Source organism: Rhinopithecus bieti, unplaced genomic scaffold (genome assembly GCF_001698545.2).
Source record: "Rhinopithecus bieti isolate Rb0 unplaced genomic scaffold, ASM169854v2 scaffold_13348, whole genome shotgun sequence".
NCBI lineage: Eukaryota > Metazoa > Chordata > Mammalia > Primates > Cercopithecidae > Rhinopithecus > Rhinopithecus bieti.
The window spans coordinates 5,966,546-5,986,031 of NW_016808764.1; the positions used below are offsets into that span (position 1 = coordinate 5,966,546).

General features: G+C 47.7%; 1 protein-coding gene across 1 annotated transcript in view; it reads right to left on the reverse strand.

Annotated features, from left to right (window-relative positions):
• Positions 1-19,486, reverse strand: part of COG7 (component of oligomeric golgi complex 7) — a 66,231-nt gene continuing 46,745 nt past the window's right edge. Inside the window, exons 12-17 of the mRNA XM_017887150.1 lie at positions 17,403-17,589; positions 15,033-15,173; positions 9,394-9,477; positions 4,546-4,660; positions 3,639-3,782; positions 1-450 (exon numbers count right to left, since the gene is read on the reverse strand). Coding sequence (XP_017742639.1) covers positions 284-450; positions 3,639-3,782; positions 4,546-4,660; positions 9,394-9,477; positions 15,033-15,173; positions 17,403-17,589 — 838 coding nt within the window. The 3' untranslated portion in view covers positions 1-283. The remainder of the gene's footprint in view (positions 451-3,638; positions 3,783-4,545; positions 4,661-9,393; positions 9,478-15,032; positions 15,174-17,402; positions 17,590-19,486) is intronic.

Sequence of the window (19,486 nt, forward strand, 5' to 3'; positions counted from 1 at the left end):
TTTTGAGACGGAGTCTCACTCTGTCATTAATTTTTGTATTTTTAGTAGAGATGCGGTTTCACCATGTTGGTCAGGCTGGTCTCGAACTCCTGACCTCGTGATCCGCCTGCCTTGGCCTCCCAAAGTGCTGGGATTACAGGCGTGAGCCACTGCGCACGGCTGAGTTAAGTTACTTTTTCAAGTAACTTCTGCCCAATCCTGGGCAGAGTTTCTGAGCAAATCTGTGCTGGCCAGTCGTGGAACAGCAGCCCTGGCTCTCTTGGTAGTCGGGTGTGCGGTGGGGTCAGTAATTCACACTCCGCATGGTGGCCACGGTGGTGGCCAGGCGACGGGGCAGGCCTTTGCTGACCTGTCTATAGTCCTCAGGCCTGGTCTTCAGGAGTGTCACGATGTGCTGGAGGGTGCGGGATGGCTGCAGGCCCAGGGCGTCCATCACGTTGATCAGATAGTCTGTGGGGGCAGAGAAGAGAAAGACAGAGCTCCACAGACTCAGCACCAAGCACGACAGAGCCCCACAAGGCCTCCTCTGAATACGAAACAGAGAAGCCGCCCTGCCAAGTCCCTAGATGCGGGGCACCCACCCTGCCCTCAATAGTCAGTACCCTTTACACACCAGGTTCTTCCCACAGTGTCAGACTGTGAGCTTGGCTTGAGTCTAGGAACTCTAATAAAGAACTAACCAACATCACTCCCATCCACACCCGCACACACACATCCACACTCACATGCACACACACTCACATCCACACTCCCATGCACACACCTGCCTTCAGCACCAGTCTGAAGGACCAGCTGACCTCACCCAAACCTCTGTTCTGGGGACTCCTGGGTTCCCAGCCCTGGCCCCCAGTGTATCCACTGACCACTTGGGAAACCCAGAGGGTCAGGAGACACATGAGCTTGTCTGAGCAGCTACCAAAGACGTCCCGTCAGAACCCTGCAGTGAAGACAAGGACAGTGTCCGGGGTGGGACCCTGGTATAATGCAGGTTGCCACATTTCCCAGATGACCCCTGAGGCCCTGGGGATACAGCCAGATACAGATTTCTGAGCCTACCCCCAGACTAGGTCGACGAGCATCCCAAGAGAGGATTCTAGGGTTCTGTCATTCTACAAAGTGACCCCAGTGGTTCTAAACACCAGGCAAGCTTGGGTGACACTGAGAGCATGGGGGAGCAAACCAGGTGCAGCCAGGTGTGACCTCAGAGAAGCCCTTCCACCTCCCTGAGTCTCTGCTTCCATCTGTCCACACAGTTACCACCCATCAGGCAGCATGGATAGGGCAAGAAGCAGGAAACGAACATGAGAGCACCCAATGTGTCGCAGGTGATCAATAGATCCACACTGCCTTTCCCTCCATCCTGGGCAGTGCAACCCAACCCAAGGGAAGCCTTGCAAAGCCTTCTCCAGCTCCTCCCAGTTCATGCTTGGAAAGACTAGAAGATAGCACCACCCGGTACGCCCCTGGCTACTTTCTTGTTTTTTTTTTTTCTTTTCAGAGACGGAGTTTCACTCTTGTTGTCCGGGCTGGAGTGCAATGGTGCGATCTTGGCTCATTGCAACCTCCACCTCCCGGGTTCAAGCAACTCTCCTGCCTCAGCCTCTCAAGTAGATGGGATTACAGTCACCCACCACCATGCCCAGCTAATTTTTTGTATTTTTAGTACAGATGGGGTTTCGCCATATTGGTCAGGCTGGTCTCAAATTTCTGACCTGACGTGATCCACCCACCTCAGCCTCCCAAAGTGCTGGGATTACAGGCATGAGCCACCGCGCCCGGCCCCCTGGCTACTTTCTGATCTGACTACAGTGGAGCTCCAGGCAAGGCCTCAACATTCCCTGTGTCTCCTGTGTCTTTTTTTTTTTTTTTTTTTTTAATATTTTGTAGAGACAGGGTCTCGCTATGTTGCCTAGGCTGGCCTCAAACTCCTAGGCTCAAGCAATCCTCCTGCCTCGGCCTCCCAAAGTGCTGGGTTTACAGGCATGAGCCACGGTGCCCCGCCCCCTGTGTTTTCTTTTTGAGGCTCAACTCAGGGCAGGGCAGGGCAGGGAGGAGGTGCCTACTCTGTCCTGGCTGACTCAGGAAGAGCTGCTTCCCAGCAAAGGTGCCGCCAGGCGGGCACCTACTCCTTTACAAGTTTATCCATAAAACCGTGTGCTTCACTTAACTGTCAGCCAAGAGCTGCAAACAGCGGGCCCACAGTCTACTAGGACACTTTTCTTTGGTTTGCAGTGGTTTTTTTTCTGTTTGTGCTCATGCTTAATTTGAATGTCTTTCAGGTGCACATGCTTTGCCACAGACCTCACCAACTCTATCGCCTTATACCCTGTCAGTTTCATATACTAGCCTTACCTTCCCTGCCCCTAACCTCACATTCTTACAATGTAAGCTCAGTAAGCATGGGAGCTGCCTAAAGCTCTGTTGTCTCTATCTCCTGGAACTACGGCTGGCCCACAGATACTGGAGCAATGCTGAATGAGTGAAGAAATGAATCTGCAGGGGGAGCTTAACAGGGAGGAATAACAAGAACAACTAAACTGAGGGGCAATCCCTAGATCTCACTCCACTCACTAGTTCCAGTTCTTCCCCTGCTGCTGCCTGTACTAACAGGGAACACCAACACGCATCTGAATTCTCTCATCTTTCTCTGATGGGAAACAGCCAAAAGGCTGGGTACGCCTCTGGTAAGTGCTGAGAGCTGACTATGAAATGAGCAGGGGTCAGGAACTCAGGACAGCTGGATCCCAGGCCTAGCTCCATCACTAACAGCTCTGGGACCCGGAGAAAAGCACCTCCCTTCTAGTTCTTCTTCTGCAAAACAAAAGCCAGAAGCTGGCTGAGCCTGGCTCAGCCCTGTGGTCACTGAGGACGAAGCTCTGGCTGGGTCCCCAGGGAGCTGGAGCTGATCTTTCAGGCTTCTACCACCCACTCTCCTGACCACCCCAAGAGCTGTGTTATGCTAAAGAGCATGGAATGGCATCAAGAGACTGGGGAGATTCCCTGCCACCTGCCAGCAGTAGCCCCACGCTCAGAGCACACCTGGGCAGTGAGGCCCTCCAGTGAAGAGGGCAGGCAGGAGCAGAGGGGACACGCCCACTGACTTGGGAGGCAGGATGCTATCTGGATGGAGACCACAGAGTGACCCTGGCCACGTAGCCTTGTTATGCAACTGCCCTGGGCCTCTGTTCCCTATCGGTATGGTGGAGAAGAGAGCACCCACCTCATAGGGGAGTGTGGAATTTCATAAGATGATGGGTGCGAGTGTTTGGTGCAGCGCCAGGCATGCCTGGTATGCAGTAAGAGCTCATTAAACACGGGTTGGGAATTATGGTACAAATGGAGCAGGCCAGGTGGGGCCAGGCTGCAGGACTCGCTGAAGCTTATCTCACTGAAGCTCCCCTCAATGGTTCTCAAGTCCTCTTTGAAAACACAGATGTCTGAGCTTCAACCCGGCCTTGCTAAGTCAGAATCTCTGGGGTGGGACCTGCAGAATCTGAATTTGCAACCAGCTTCAGAGCCAAATCCACAGCTGAAGCTAACGGGAGACTTGGGATGAGATTCCTGGAGGGCAAAGGAGAAACTGACAGATGCAGCAGACAAGAGTTGTCCCTGCCACCGCCTGTCCCCTGAGGACCCACCGATGTCGGTGGCCAGCTGCTTGGCAGAGTGCGGGCTCAGCTCAGGGATCTGCAGGATCGCATCGCAGTAGGTCTGCATCGTGGCTCTGGCGATCGAGCCCAGCCAGTTGTCAGCCATGTTGTCCAGCTCGGGCAATTCATCCCCTGAAAAGAAAAGGAGGTCACCAAGGAAAACGCAGAACCTGCTGGGTGACCTGGCCTGCAGTAGCTGCTTGAATGCACCAAAGTGCCAGGAAGCTTCCGGTCTCAATGGGAAACACAGGAAACCGAGAACAGTTACATCTTAGAGCCAGGTGCAGCAGCTCATGCCTGTAATCCCAGCACTTTGGGAGGCTGAGGTGGGCGGATCATTTGAGGTCAGAGGTTCGACACCAGCCTGGCCAACATGGCGAAACCCCGTCTCTGCTAAAAATACAAAACTTAGCCAGGCGTGGTGGTGCGTGCCTGTAGGCCCAGCTACTCAGGAGGCTAAGGCAAGAGAATTGCTTGAACCCGGGAGGCGGAGGTTGCAGTGAGTTGAGATCATGCCACAACACTCCAGCCTGGGTGACACAGCAAGACTCTGTCTCAGTAATAATAATAATAATAATAATAATAATAATAATACAGAATATAAAGTTACACACAAAATACCATCTGCTTACAGAGCAGAGCCAGAGGGCACAAGTGAAAATGGAAATATCAGCGTGTTCCACAGTGGGATGTGGTTATAGATTTTTTCAAGTTGTGATATTGTTATAGATACAGCATCTGTACAAAAAGTACAAGTTAGAAGGTTTAAAAAAACAAAACAAAACAAAACAGGGCTTGGTGACAAGTGAGCCCAAGGATAAGGTGTCATCTCGGGTTTCTACCCTGGAAACTGACAACTGGACTTGTAACATCTCCAGAAACGATCCCCGCTCACCCTGCTCAGGAGGAAATGGCAGCTTTCCAGCGTGCAATGCCAACTCTAAGGCAGAGTCCTCCTGAGTCACAAATGGCTCAAGATTCAGGGGGAGGGACATGATGTACTGCCCGATCTGAAACAAAAGAAAGTGCTGTTAGCCTGACATTGATATTTACGGGTTATTACTTTATGGGTACATTTGTGTAAAGGCAGAGAGACAAAATTGCTAGACCTCGGGTGATCCCCAGTCTGATCTTTCTAGTATGTGGTGATGCTTGTTATGGTAGTACCCTAAAGAAGAATCACTGGTAGTTTGCATATAGATTATCGATTCATCCTTCTTATAATGGCCCCAATATTTTTGAAATGCATTCAACACAATCTCTATCTCAAATGAACTAATGGATATCAAAATGCTTTGTAAAATTTGAAGCACTCTATAAATATAAAAGTATTACTACTATTCATAGGTGAAAAACCAGTAAGATACTAGTGTCAGAAAGTGTGGGCCCAAGCAAGAATTCAAATCCTGTCTTCTGAGGCCTGACGCAGTGGCTCATGCCTGTAATCCCAGCACTTTGGGAGGCCGAGGCGGATGGATCACCTGAGGTCAGGAGTTCAAGACCAGCCTGGCCAACATAGTGAAGCCCCGTCCTACTAAAAGTACAAAAATTAGCCGGGCATGGTGGCAGGTGCCTGTAATCCCAGCTACTCAGGAGGCTGAGGCAGGAAAATCACTCGAACTCGGCGGGGGCGGAGGTTGCAGTGAGCCGAGATAACGCCATTGCACTGCAGCCTGGGCAGACTCTGTCTAAAAAAAAAGAGACTCTCTCTCAAAAAAAAAAAAAAAAAAAAAAATCCTGTCTTCTGGATTTGGATCTGATTCTCTCCCTCCTAGATAATTTAACCAGAAGAACAAAGGGATTCTGTTTGGAAAAAAAGCCATTTATAACTATAAATTAATTTGAAGAAAAAACTATATTGTTTTCATAATATAAACTCTTGAAACTAAAGATAGACAAAACCCTGGCTGGTGGGGAATTGCAAAAGGTCATTTGCAATTGTCCTAAAAGACATTTAGGACATGCCCACAATTAGCAGTCTTGGTTATGTGTTTGTCAGATACCATGTGATGCCAAGAGTGTATTTCAGACCACTATTTCCTATTTCCATTATCATTCATTGTTTTTATCATTCATTCATTCATTCGTTTCCTATTTCTATTATCATTCATTAAGGTTAAGTATACGTTTTGTTTCAAAATAAGGGGCTGACTTTTCAGGTTTCAAAAGATAATCTATGTTTTTAAAAGGTCTTTGAGCCTATTGTTGTTTTTTTTTTTCCGGCTACATATTCATTCCATGACATTCCTGCCACTGATAATTAATTCTGTAAGCTAAAAGTCAGGGGACTATCAAAGCAAGATCTTCTCAATCTGGCCTCACACATGTCTACGTAACAGCGGGCTCCTTTCAGGGTGTGGTGTCCAGAAGTTAACAGAGACTCGAAAATCTACCCAGCCCAGAGAACTACAGGATGATCATGCCCTTGTTTCCAAACATTCAATATGGTTTGGCTGTGTGAGTGTAAACATTCATGATTAGTTTGGTGTCCCTTTCTTTTTTTTTTTTTTTGAGACAGAGTTTTGCTCTTGTTGCCCAGGCTGGAGTGCAATGGTGTAATCTCAGCTCACTGCAACCTCCGCCTCCTGGGTTCAAGCAATTCTCCTGCCTCAGCCTCCTGAGTAGCTGGGATTACAAGTGCCTACCACCACACCTGGTTAATTTTTTTTGTATTTTCAGTAGAGACGGGGTTTCACCACGTTGGCCAGGCTGGTCTCCAACTCCTGACCTCAGGTGATCTGCCCGCCTCGGCCTCCCAGAGTGCTGGGATTACAGGCGTGAGCCACCGCGCCCGGCCTGGTATCCCTTTGTAAGAGATACACAGACGGTAAAATAAATCATTTTTTTCTTTGATGTACTCAGCATAATCTTTCACCCAAAGTAAGCAAGTGGCCACTTACCTCACTAATAACAACTACTGTAAATTTCAGCTTGAAGTGTTAACAAATTCATCATTTTTCCCCAAGGCTAGGGTAAGAGAAGGATGCTGATTTCTGGTGTTGGAATTTCTCCACACTATAATAATTCCTCTCAACAAGCCCTTCCTGAACACCTACTATATACAAAGACCCCAGACATACTCCTATATTTGGTATACCTTTCATCTGTAGCCATAAGCTTTTGGCTAAGTGCACAGACTCAGCTTTACCTTGCATATACATTGTTTTTAAATTTCAAAGCATTTTCTCCTATTTCATCTCTTTACAATGCTCACATGATTCTGTGTGGGTGAGGGCTTTCACCAACAAGGCAAAGTATCATTTAGGTGAAAAATTTCAACAATCTGACACCTCTAACTTCAATCAATTAGCCTTAGACTGTAGGGATTGCTGGGGTTCCTAGATGGATCTCACGGTGCAGGTTTCTCTCAGGGGTCTTGTCTCTATTCACTCTTTGGAAATCAATATGGAAAGGGCTGCTTATCATCCCACCTGTGGATATTTGTCTACTATTCTCACATATGCAATCAATATTTCTTGATATTCTAGTTGGGTTAACTCAGTGACTTGGGAAAAATGAAAAATTTTGAGGTCAGACTGACTTGGGTTGGAGTTCTGGCTCTACCACTGTGAGAACCTGGGCAACTTAATCTGTCAGGACCTTGGATCATCATTGCTGAAATGAGGATGACCTCATATTACTTCAAAAGGTTGTGGTGAGGGTAGAATTAATACGTGTGCTATGCACGTAAAGCAGCTGGTGTCCTAACAGAGCAGCCACTGGGTAAGTCGCTGCTTCCTCCCAGCCCTACTCCCACTGTGAAGGAGGGCTGCCACACCCATCGCACAGACATGATCTGGCCCAGCCACTAAGCAACCTGGCATTGTCCTTGCACACAGTACGTGTTCAATTAGGTGTTCCTTTCCTGGGTTCAGGTCATCAGCCTCCACACAACCCAGGAGGACAGCAGCAGGCAGGGAAGGGCCCAGGCCTGGAAACTCCTCCTAGCCCTCCTTCCCTTTCTAGACCCCAGTTTCTTCAACCTTAGAATCAACTTGGTAGCCTCTCAGGTCCCTTCCAGCACCATCATTTTCTGAATCAATATAGATTGCAAGCATACTATCTCCGTTCTAAAATCAGATCATTCAGCCAGGCACGGTGGCTCATGCCTATAAACTCAGCACTTGGGAGGCCAAGGTGGGCGGATCACTTGAGGTCAGGAGTTTGAGACCAGCCTGGTCAACATGGTGAAACCCCGTCTCTACCAAAAATACAAAAATTAGCCAGGTGTGGTGGTGAGTGCCTGTAATTCCAGCTACTCAGAAGGCTGAGGCAGGAGAATCACTTGAATCCAGGAGGTGAAAGTTGCAGTAAGCCAAGACAGCGCCACTGCACTCCAGCCTGGGTGACACAGCGAGACTCCATCTCAATAATAAATAAATAAATAAATAAAAATAAAATCAGATGATTCCCATGGGTTGTAAAGACCAATCCACATCTTAACAGTTTCATCAGTAGAGGGTATCAGGTGCCCTGGGAAACAGAAGGGAAATGACTGTTGTTTTAAACTTGATATTGCCCCAAATGAACAGAGAGCAGAGAGCCAGCCACCTCACTGCCTGGCAGTGGGACTGCCACGCACTTCTTGCAATTATACAACATGTACTTTTTTTTTTTTTTCCTGAGGCAGGGGGTTGCTGTGTCGCCCAGGCTGGAGTGCAGTGGTGCAATCACAGCTCACTGCAGCCTTGACCTCCTGGGCTCAAGCAATCCTCCCACCTCAGCACCCCAAGTAGCTGGGACCACAGGACACACCACCATGCCTGGATAATTTTTTACTTTTTTGTAGAGGCGGGGTCTCCCTATGTTGCCCAGACTGGTTTCAAACTTTTGGGCTCAAGCAATTCTCTTGCCTCCACCTCCCAAAGTGCTGTGACTATAAGCATGAGCCACCAGGCCCAGCCTAATATTTATAATACTTTTTAAATTCCTTTCTAATTATTTCAGCAGAGTCACAACTTACACATAGGGGTTGGATTCTAAGGCAAGAGCGTAAGGCAGAAATCACCTTGAAAAATCCCAGAAATCTCCCATTGTGTGAGGTGAGTGTGGTTTGGCACATATTACTCCTCTATAGTGTTTCTTGTGTGCACTGACATTTAAGAGCACCTGAGCTAGACTGCAGGAAGGAATGGAAAGAAAGGCCGTATGCAGGTGTATGGGTGACTGTCAATTCCCAGGGGTGAATGGGGAGGGCAGCAAGGACTCCACGTGCTCCCACTCCCCTGCATGGTTTATTCTGTTCTCTTTTAATATTCAGTCTCTATAACTGCAATTCTTCCGAAGAGATTTGTTTGTTACTATGAAGTTAAACATGAAAGCACTCCGCACAGAGCCTGGCACATAGTAGGTGATCACTAAAAGCTGCCTGAATTTGAATTCACAACCACAAACACACACTACTCTTCTGAAAGCCACAGAGAAGAATGTGGCCACCTGCCTCTTGACTTCCCAAGTCAGAATTTCCTATTAGACTCTCAACTCTGGCACCCTTAGGTACTGGCCATCTGATATAGGGAGATGGTGAAGGGGTGAGAATGTGCCAGGGTCTGGAATCGCCATGTGGCTCTGCTGCATCTTCTTAAAGTCCAGGATCTGGGTGCAGACTGCCCTAAAGCACGGGCTATCCAAAAGGGTCAGATAACACCTATGAGGAAGTGACTATCTATAAGGGCAAGAATCAAAAGACAAGGAAGGTCTGAAAGGCTTGGACTACCCCGGAGAAGCACACAGAAGCTCTTACGTTGCTGATGTACTCGAGAGGGGTGAGACTAAAGGCAGGCAGGTCATCCGTGAGGGTTTCTCCGATGCCAGCCGTGTTCCAGCTCTAGGGGTGGAAGGAGAGGACACAATCAGTACCTAGCAGCCAGGCAGCGGTGAAGACACCACCCAGAAATACACAAAGAAGAATGTGGCCTTCCCCAGAGGCACTGTCTTTGGTCAGAACTGACCTTTGGAGCCTCCCCCACTCAGCAGGCAGGGGCTTCTCTTCTTTAAAGCTTCACCTGGAAGCCCGCCAAACAGAGGCAATGGTTTCTCTCTCTGCATTCCTGCAGATCCATAAAATAGGAACTGCCACCTTGGCTGAACTGTGGGGTGGGAACTGATCCCTTTTATTTATCTCGCTGAGATTGTGACAGGAGAAAGTCGGATATTTTTGGTCCAAGTTTCTCTGTGTAGCGGGGCCACTGTGTAGAGAGGTGCTGGGTGCAGGCAGCCTCACTACTTTATGGGTCCTTAGCACACTAAGGAGAACAGGGCTCCCTGAGTTCCCCCACAGAGGCCACGTGTCAATCCCTTATCTGGGAGGGAGGCCTAAGAAGCCTCTCTGGCTGCAGGAAGAGCCAAGCCTCATTGGCAATACTGCTTTACCTCAACTAAAGCTGCTGCTTTATTTCTCACCACCTTCTGGATCTGTTTCTCAATTGATCAGAACTCAGAGGGACGGGGATGGGATGGCACTTCCAAACCCCAACAGCTGCCCCTCTGGCCTCTCTGTGGTCCCCCTGTGTGAGGAGAACCTCGGCACCAACATGTGTTTCTTGCCATTTGGAGTGAAAACGTCTTCCGTGTTGCTCTGGGAGTCTTCCCAGCAGTCTGTACAGAGTTGGGGAAAGGACCCGTGCACATGTGCTCACAGACTTCAGCGTGGCACACCTTCACACAGAAATCTCACTTCTTACTTCCAAACTGAGCCACTCTAAAGCCAGCCTGGAAAACAAAGCCCTTTCTGGCTGAATTCTGGGAGTGACTCCGGCGGTCATGTAGGAACTGCTGCCTGCAGCCACCTGATGTCGGATCCGGTTGCCTGATCCTTTAAGTAGCATTCCGGGAAAGGAATGACCATGTCCACCCCTGGGCTCCCAGCCCAGGCTCAGCCTCGGCAGCCCTCCCCACGCTCTCTAGCGCCCACTCGATTCGGTCTCATTTTCTTTGATGTAAATGAGCTCTTTTCTTCCCCACCCCAGGTGCCCCCAACCCCTGTCCTACAGTTTTCTAGACTCTTTGTTCTTGCCTGAGAATGCTCTTTTGTCTCAAAAGAGCCTACTTTTTTTTCCAGCTAACTCCCAATCCACCAAGAAGGCACATGCCAACCATCCACATTTACCAAGTACCCAGGATGTTGAGTGTCTTGTGCTAGGCTTTGCAGAGAAGAGACAAAGAAATCCAAGATTTGCTCCTTGCTCTCTAGAAGGGAGCCACTTGGGGAAGCAAGGCCCCCCTACATACTCCCACCCTGTACACCCCCACACCTCCCATCCTGTTCTGGGCCCTCCCCTCTTCCCCCTGCAGACACATGAGTGCTGCCTCCCACTTCTAGAGCTCTCAGTATTGGAGGCAAGGAGCAAGAGCTCAGGGCGATTAGAGAAGCGGCTGGCCATAGGATGTATGTGGTACACAGAGGCAGAAAGAGGCTGGAGGGAGAAGGCACAGCTTTAGACACCAGGCTAAGTAAAGGCTTTACCTTCAACAAGTAAATTGCAAGGGAAAAAGAGAGAGAGAGAGGAAATTTACCATTCAAAAAAGACACAAAAGACATCCCAATAAATCTCAATGTGCAGGATCCTGGATCCTAGATCCTGACTCAAAGAGTTAAAATAAATTATGCCATTTATAAAACAACTGGAAATTTGAACACTGATGACATTAGGAATTCCTTTTCTTTTTCTTTTTTAGGGTTGATTGTGGTACTGTGATTATTTTTAGAGTCCTATTTCAGATGAGGGGGTATGTATGAAACAGGATGGCTAGGAGTGGATCATGGTTGGAGCAGGTGATGAGTATATGGAGTTCCTTATACTCTTCTCCCTACTGTGTATGCGTGAAAAGGTTTCTAAAAACAGACAATCAAACTTACCCTGGGGAGGGTTTTGAATGAGGAGAGATAAAACCAAAACAAAGTTTGTGAAGGTAAATACAGCAGCTCTGCAGAAAACTGGGGTGGGGGGCAGATGGAAAGCTCATAAACAGAGATGAGAACCCCCTGTGGAAAACAGGTGGAGGACACAGAGAAAAGGAAAGGACAGCAATCCTTGGTGGTTTGTTGGCAAAGGAGTGCAGCAGGGAGCCGAGATGTTGACCGGCTGGGAAGCAGAGTGTGGGGAGAAGCAATTGCTTCCAGGAGACCAACAGCAGGTACTGATGTGCAGGGCGAAGACAAGCACTGCCGTCATCCATCCCAGGGACTGCAGCCTGGAGGCCCCAGGAAAGGCCTCAGAGAGGAGGCAGGAGGAGCCTGTTCAAAACATGAACAGGCGGAGGAGAGAAGGAAAGAACAGCCAGAGTGGGAAAGAAGTTTGGAAGAAGGGCAAGACAGAGTGGCTTGAAATAGGGGGTGCTTAAAAAGCAGCAGAGGGCTGGGTGCGGTGGCTCACACCTGTAATCCCAACACTTTGAGAGGCTGAGGCGGGCAGATCACTTGAAGCCAGGAGTTTGAGACCAGCCTGGCCAACATGGTGAAACCCCATCTCTACTAAAAATACAAAAATTAGCCGGGTGTGGTGACGCTCGCCTGTAGTCCCAGATACTCGGGAGGCTGAGGCATGAGAAGTGTCTGAACCCAGGAGGCGGAGGTTGCAGTGAGTGGAGATCACACCACTGCACTCCAGCCTGGGCAACAGAGTGAGACTTTGTCTCAAAAAAAAAAAGGCGGGGGGAGGGAAAGCAGCAGAGAATGTCACTTGAGGGCAATAGGGAAATGCTGCAGGTCATTTTTTAATTGTTCAAAATTTATTTAAAGCATCCTTCAAATGAGCTTTTCTATCCATCTGTCACCAGGTAAAATAGGTAAACTTCAATAATCTATTTTGAAATCAAATATAGTGTTGGTTTGTAGTCTTGGAATATAAAAGGGCAATAGAATTTACCAGCAAATGCTGAAAACAAACATTTGATGACCAGGGTTTAATTTTCAAATCCTTAAGGCCGGAATGTTTGCCTTGGTATTGTGTGCTGGCGCTCTCGGAGCGCTACTCCTAATCTCCAAAGCCACCTGCACCCATTCCCAAGGGCCCGCGGTGCTGCGGTGAAGCCGGAACGAGAAGGTAGGACCAAGCACCCAGGAACTCCATCATAATGAACTCTGGAATGCAGAAGTAGGGGGAAAAGGACGGGGGAAGCACCAGCCCTGTTTAAATGTAGAACTAAACCGGGAAGCACTGAGGTTTCAGAACAGAAAGTCAGTACCGTCAGCTTTGACAAAATAAAAATAATACAAACAACCCAATCTGGAGGCCGGGGAGGGGACAGGAGAGAGACAAGGAAAGCTAATCCCCTCGTCTTTCAGTGGATCATACGTATCAGTATCTGTCTGCAACGGAAACAGGATTAACAAAAAGCAGTGGTAACTCCAATCTCTTTATAGTTTTCATAATCTTTTTTTCATAACCTTGGAGAGAGCTTCTGGGAAATGAGTATCTTTTGTGGAGAAGGAAAAAAAATCTCCAGCAGGCTTGGTGGCTCATGCCTGTAATCCCAACACTTTGGGAGTCCAAGGTGGGTGGATCACTTGAGATCAGGAGTTCAAGACCAGCCTGGGCAACCTGGCGAAACCCTGTCTCTACCAAAAAGTACAAAAATTAGCCCAGAGTGGTGGCAGGTGCCTGTAGTCCCAGCTACTCGGGAGGCTGAGGCAGGAGGATCACTTGAACCCAGGAGGCAGAGGTTGTAGTGAGCCAAGATCATGCCACTGCACTCCAGCCTGGGTGACAGAGTGAGACTCAGTCTCAAAAAAAAAAAGAAAAGAAAAAAAGAAAAGAAAAGAAAAATCTCTCAAGTTCAATAATTCCTTTGGTTTCATTTAGTGTCTCTTTTTTTCTGGTTAAACTCAAATAAAATTATATTGTGCATATCTTATTTTCTTAAAACAGCGCTATAGTATAATTCCATTTCTTCCTATAGATCTATCTACTGATGGCCACTCAGCCTTTAACATGTATAGGCATGCAGAGAGAAATGTCTGGGTTGCTGGACATCAAATTGCTGACACTGATTATTTCTCGATGGTGGGATCTTGAAGGTATTTATTAGATTTTTGTGTGTGTGTGTATTTTCTTGTATTGCTTGAGTTTCTAAAATAAATACCTATACAATTTTATTTTAAAAAATCAAGTAAGTCATTCTTCCTAAAAAATGAGAATCATAGAAAGGAAGAAAACTACCACTTATTACACATCTACTCTGTAGCCAGTGCGATGCTAAATTCTATCAATATACAAAATCTTACTTAATCCTCACCAATCTATATGAGAATTACTGTATCCCCATCAAACAGATGAGGAAACGGAGGCTCAGAGAGGAACGAATAACTCAGCCACGTGATGGCACCCACCTCACTTCTGCTACATCTCTCTTCCACTTTATATCCCCTTCTGTGCTACTAATACAAAATCTGATTGAAATAGATCTCGTGGCATTTTGCACAGAAAAATCATAAAGAGTGAAAATCACAAACTTCAAGGGTGGAAGGAACCTCATGATCATGTCCTTTAACTGACCCTTTCACGGGTGGGAATCCTGACTCCCAGTGAGGGGGTAAGGCCTGACTGAGACCATGCAGGAGCCCTGGACTCCCAGCCTTGCAGGCTTTCTAGACGGTGGCAGAAAGCAGAGCACGTTTGATATTGCCAGATGAGTTCTTGTCATTTCGTAAAAAGATCTCTTGGTTATTAAAGGCCCATAACTGGAATCCAAATGACTTTGAAGGGTCAGTAAGATATATTAACCAGGGGATTGTCCCGCCCAGTAATCCAAAAGGAAAGTAACAAGATCTGGAGCAAGAAAAAGACAGCAAGTAGAGAAAATAGAACTAATAGGCAATGCCTTGAAAAATAATTCGGACAACTAGAAAAGAGAAGAGGATGTGAGGAAAGGAAGGTGAGTCGATTGTAGAAACAGCCAAACAGAAAAGGTATCAAGGAAAGAAAGGAACAGAGCCCTCCAAAGCCCCCTCAAAAACACAAGATCCATTCTGATAAGGCACTCCCCTGAGTAAAGTTTCAGAACCAATTCTCCAGAAATGTTTCGCGTGGTGTGAAAATAATTCAATCTCAAAAGACAATTAGCTCTTCTGACCTGGTCTAACCTACGAAGGGGCACATAATCTTTCTTACTTCTCCGCTGCTCCAAATGGGGAAAGTTAATCAAGCAATTTTAATAATCCTGAGAACCTTCTGTAAATAAAGTATCAGAGTAACTACAATAAAGATAAGAAATTCATGCTAAGCAATGAGGTGAAATTGGAAAGTGGCTCTTTCCGGCTTGGGAGAGTTAAAGCGGGATCTTCCCAAAGCTCTTGGAACACGGAGGGTTAAGCCCACACTCAATATGCTTGAGTTGGAGGCAGGACCCGGGGGAAATTGATGCGGTCAATGGGAAACTCACGTCCATCTTGGAAATGAGCAAGAGCTGTTGTTTGATGCGCAGGAACACGGAATCGAAAGCCAGCTGGTGGGCCTGCTGGTTAAGCCGAGTCAGCGCTGCTCGAGGTGCAGCCAGCAAGTTGTGATTGCTTGACCCTTTTTCCTAAGACAAGAAAATGCAAAAGGCAGTTGTTAGGCCCGAAACCCAACCCAAGTATTAGCTAGTTAACCATTTTGAAAACTCACAGGAGAATTGGGGGTTCTATGCAATAGTGGTTCCCAAACCCGGCTGTGCCCCCCTGTGGAACATGCTGAATTACAGATTCCCAAGCTCCACCCCAGAACTACTGCATCAGAGTTCACTGGGGTTGGAGCCCAGGAATCTGTATTTTAAATTCACTTTCCCAGGTGACTCTGATGCATTTGGGCTAACATGAGCTCACAGACTCTCAGTTTAGGAAAAGTTCACCTGTGACCATCCCTCAGGGACAGAGGAGGTAGGAAACGGGGGAAGCAAGATCAGAAGCTTCACATATAAATCAGAGTGATGGACAGAGCCCTAATTCCCGGGGAGGTCTGGTCAAATACACTTGGCTGAAAGCCAGAGTATGTACAACCTCCATGAGTCCCAAGGAATTCCAAATAGCCTGAGAAAATACAGAGATAGAAAGTGTAACCTTAGTTTTGCTATTATAAATGAACCGATTACAACAGACATAAATCAGATTAGCAATAAAGATAAAACAGAGTTGTTTTAACCTAATCACAGAAGCATGGATGAATGAGTTTACAGAATTGCTTTAAGAAGTGTTTGTCAAGCTCAATGCAGCCAGTTGATGGGTCAAGGTGCAAAGAGATGGGGAGGCCCTGGGAGAATAGCACTGAAGCCTCACACATGTCCAGGCCCCCTGTGCAGTTCACTCCAGAGCTCTAGGCCCTGGATAATTTTCTACTGCATCTGGCCAGGCAGGGTGGCTCACACCTGTAATCCCAGCACTTTGGGAGGCTGAGACGGGCAGATCACCTGAGGTCAGGAGTTCGAGGCCAGCCTGGCCAATATAGTGAAACCCTGTCTCTACTAAAAATACAAAAATTAGCCAAGTGTGGTGGCGCATGCCTATAATCCCAGCTACTCAGGAGGCTGAGGCAGGAGAAATGCTTGCAGCTGGGAGGTGGAGGTTGCAGTGATCCAAGATCGTACCACTGCACTCTAGCCTAGGTGACAGAGTGAGACTCCATCTCAAAAAAAATTTTTTTCTACTGCATCTGGTGCTCCAGGAACAGCAATGTCTCATCTGTCTATCACCAAGAGTGAAGTTAAAGCCAGACCAGTGAGGGAGGGGGATGGTTCTGCAAAGGATGTCCATGGTCTTCTTATAACCCTGGAGGCCACTCCTGGGGAGTTGTGTGACTCATTCCATTTGTTAGGAAGTTCTCCTGTCCCTGGACCCCAAGGGCCCAAAGCTCAAAGTCAAGGGCAGCTTTATGGCAGGCAAACTAAGAGTTTAAAGAAAAACACCAGGAGGGAACACCAATCCCCAAGTCCTCATGGTCCCATGCGGAAGCACTTATACTTGGGTAGACGCCTGGTGACTCTGCAGCCTGGCTCCTCCCTTGGGAAAGAGGAGTGACTTCTTTTGCTCCTCCTGGTATCCTGGGTTGGGGTCCTCTATTACAGGTCTGCCTGCCTGCAAGCAGTACACATCTGGTTCCCTCTCAGGAGGCTGACCCTGAATAGGGCCAGGGGCTATCCAGCTCTGCCTGACTGGCTGACAAGTTTCATTCTGGGGTGAATTACAGCAAGTCCCCCTAGCCACAGATCTAAACCCACATTCTCTTTTTTCCTTTTTTTTGAGATGGAGTCTCACTCTGTCACCCACGCTGGAGTGTAGTGGCACCATATTAGCTCACTGTAACCTGTGCCTCCCTGGTTCAAGTGATTCTCCCACCACTGCCTCCCAAGTAGCTGGAACTACAGGTGCATGCCACCACACCTGGCTAATTTTTGTATTTTTCGTAGAGACTGGGTTTCACCATGTTGGCCAGACTGGCCTCAAACTCCTGACCTCAGGTGATCCACCCACCTCGGCCTCCCAAAGTGCTGGGATTACAGGTGTGAGCCACTGCATCCAGCCTAAAGCCACACTCTCTAACCTGGCTTTTATCAGTAATAAAGATGCATCTCTTCTAACTTCTACATCTGTATCACAATGGGTTTCAAGTTTAATATATTAGCTCCTTAAAACCTCAACAGAAATGAGACAGAGAAGTAGTAGCAGGGTACACACAGCCCAGGGCCAGACACAGGGCCCTCCTGTATCCTGGAAAGGGAGAGGGGAGTGATGAGAGGAAGCCTTTCATTTGCAAGAATGCCATCTATTTGGCCTCATACCTTGAGGGTATAAAGTATTTCCATTAAACTGGCATATTCAGCAGGGTTATCTTTCTGGAGGTAATTATATTCTTGCCATGGGTTCTTGGCAGAGCTCTTCTTGTCTGTCAGGATGCTCTCCTGAAAACCAGCCAGGCTCCGGGGGCTGCAGGAATCAGATAGATACTTCCCAGCGGTGGACAAAATTCTGTAATGAAAGGAATGACCATTATACCCTGAGCTATATGCACGGAACTTTCTTCTTGGAGCAGTCAGATTGCCCTTACTAAATTTTAAGATATCTTCATGAGACAGACTGAATTAAGGTCCAGTTTATAAGGCAATGAAAGGATGCCCTTCATCATTGAGGAGTGAGCTGGACCTCAGGTGCACAATTAAAAACCCAGTGTTTTTATTCCTGCTTAACACTCACAGTGCCAGAACATGCCATCTCCCTAATATGACCAACAGCCTACATAGGGGCAGCTCTCAGTTTAGTCTGGAACACTGTGCACCTTCTGTGGAGACTTTTCTTGCTATATGAGCATCAGGGTGTAGAACAAACGCCAGGGTGGGCCACCAGCACCACCATCAGAGAGACCGCCGGGCAGGATAGCAGCTGGCTGGCTCCTGGAGAACACTGACAGCAGCTCGTTGCACGCCTCTTTACCCATGGGACCCGCCTGTCCTACATGCCGAGCTTGCGTGGTGTTTGTGCTCGGTGGCACAGGGAGGTTTATTTTTGTGGTTTAGGTGTTACAGAGAGAATTATTGAGGCTGGCACTTTCCAAACTCTTTGAGAAAGACAAACGCCTAGAGGAGGTTCCATATGATAATCCACCCCTTGTACTGCTGGGGAAGTGGAATCTTAACCTCCACCCTGTTTTCCTGAGCCCAACTTTACCACCCATCCTACCCGTCTAAATATGTACAGAATTACATGAACATTTGTAACTAGGAGAACCGCATTAAGACATAATTCCCTGCCTTCTCCTTTACTGTAATTTCTTATGAAAACATTGCTTTGGACATACCAGTTTTTAGGATGCACTCACTATTTCAAAAACAGATCCTTGAGTTGGTCAAGAAGTGCCTGTACTTGCAAATAAATCCCAGCGATAGGATCTTCCTCAGGAGCCACTGCTGATATAAGCAGCTACCTGCCTCTGCCATTAAGGTCAAGTTAATTCTTCCTGTTGCTTGAGCCAACCAGTAACTTTGGTTGGGTCTCTTATCTGTCAAACTGTGGCCTGTCTCTGCCATTGCTTTACTTCTAATCTTCACTAGTTCTTGCCTGGATTGCAGCAGGCTTCCAACTAACTGGTTTCCCTTCCTCTAGTTCTCGAAGTTCTACTTAATCTGTCCTCCTAAGGGTCAGCAGAATGATCTTCCCAGAAGGCAAATCTGATTTTGGCTTTTTCCCAAAGATAGTGCATCACAGGGGCATTAGAAAGGCCTGGCAGAGGAGAGGCCTTAGGGACCCCGGGAGGTTTCAGCCCTCTGCCCCATCAACCAATGGCAGAGCTCCCAAAGGGCTCTTGCTTCTGTTCTGCATTTAACACATGCTGTCTCATTTCCCTCCAACTGGATGGTGAGGACAAAACATGGAGTGTTCTTCATCTGTGAATTACTAGCACTAGCACAGCACCTGGTATGTGGCAGGAACTCTACAACTGTTGAAGGACGGGTGACCCGGGCTTTGGTGACCAGGTCTTCGGGGGACAGTTCAATGAGACAGTCAGGTTTTGGAAATCTAGTATAAATTTACAAGTTCCATGGCTGAGAAGTGGACAATAACTCATCATAGTTGAGGGAACCAATGGAATTGTAATGCTCCCTCCTCTGTGCACATTGCGTTCTCTTGGCACAGCAATCAGCATATTGGCACATGCTGGATGCTCCCATTAATCTCTAAGCTCTTTGAGGACAAGGATTGAGTCTAATTATCTGATATCCCCAAGACCTAGCTTAGAGCCCAGGGAAGCTGTGGCCCAGTGGGAAGAGAGGTAGGCGTAAGTAAAGTGGGAGACAGAGGTGAGTGGGGCGAGAGATAGGGGTGAGTGGGGTGGGAGGTAGGCGGCGAGTGGGGCGGGAGGTAGGGGCCG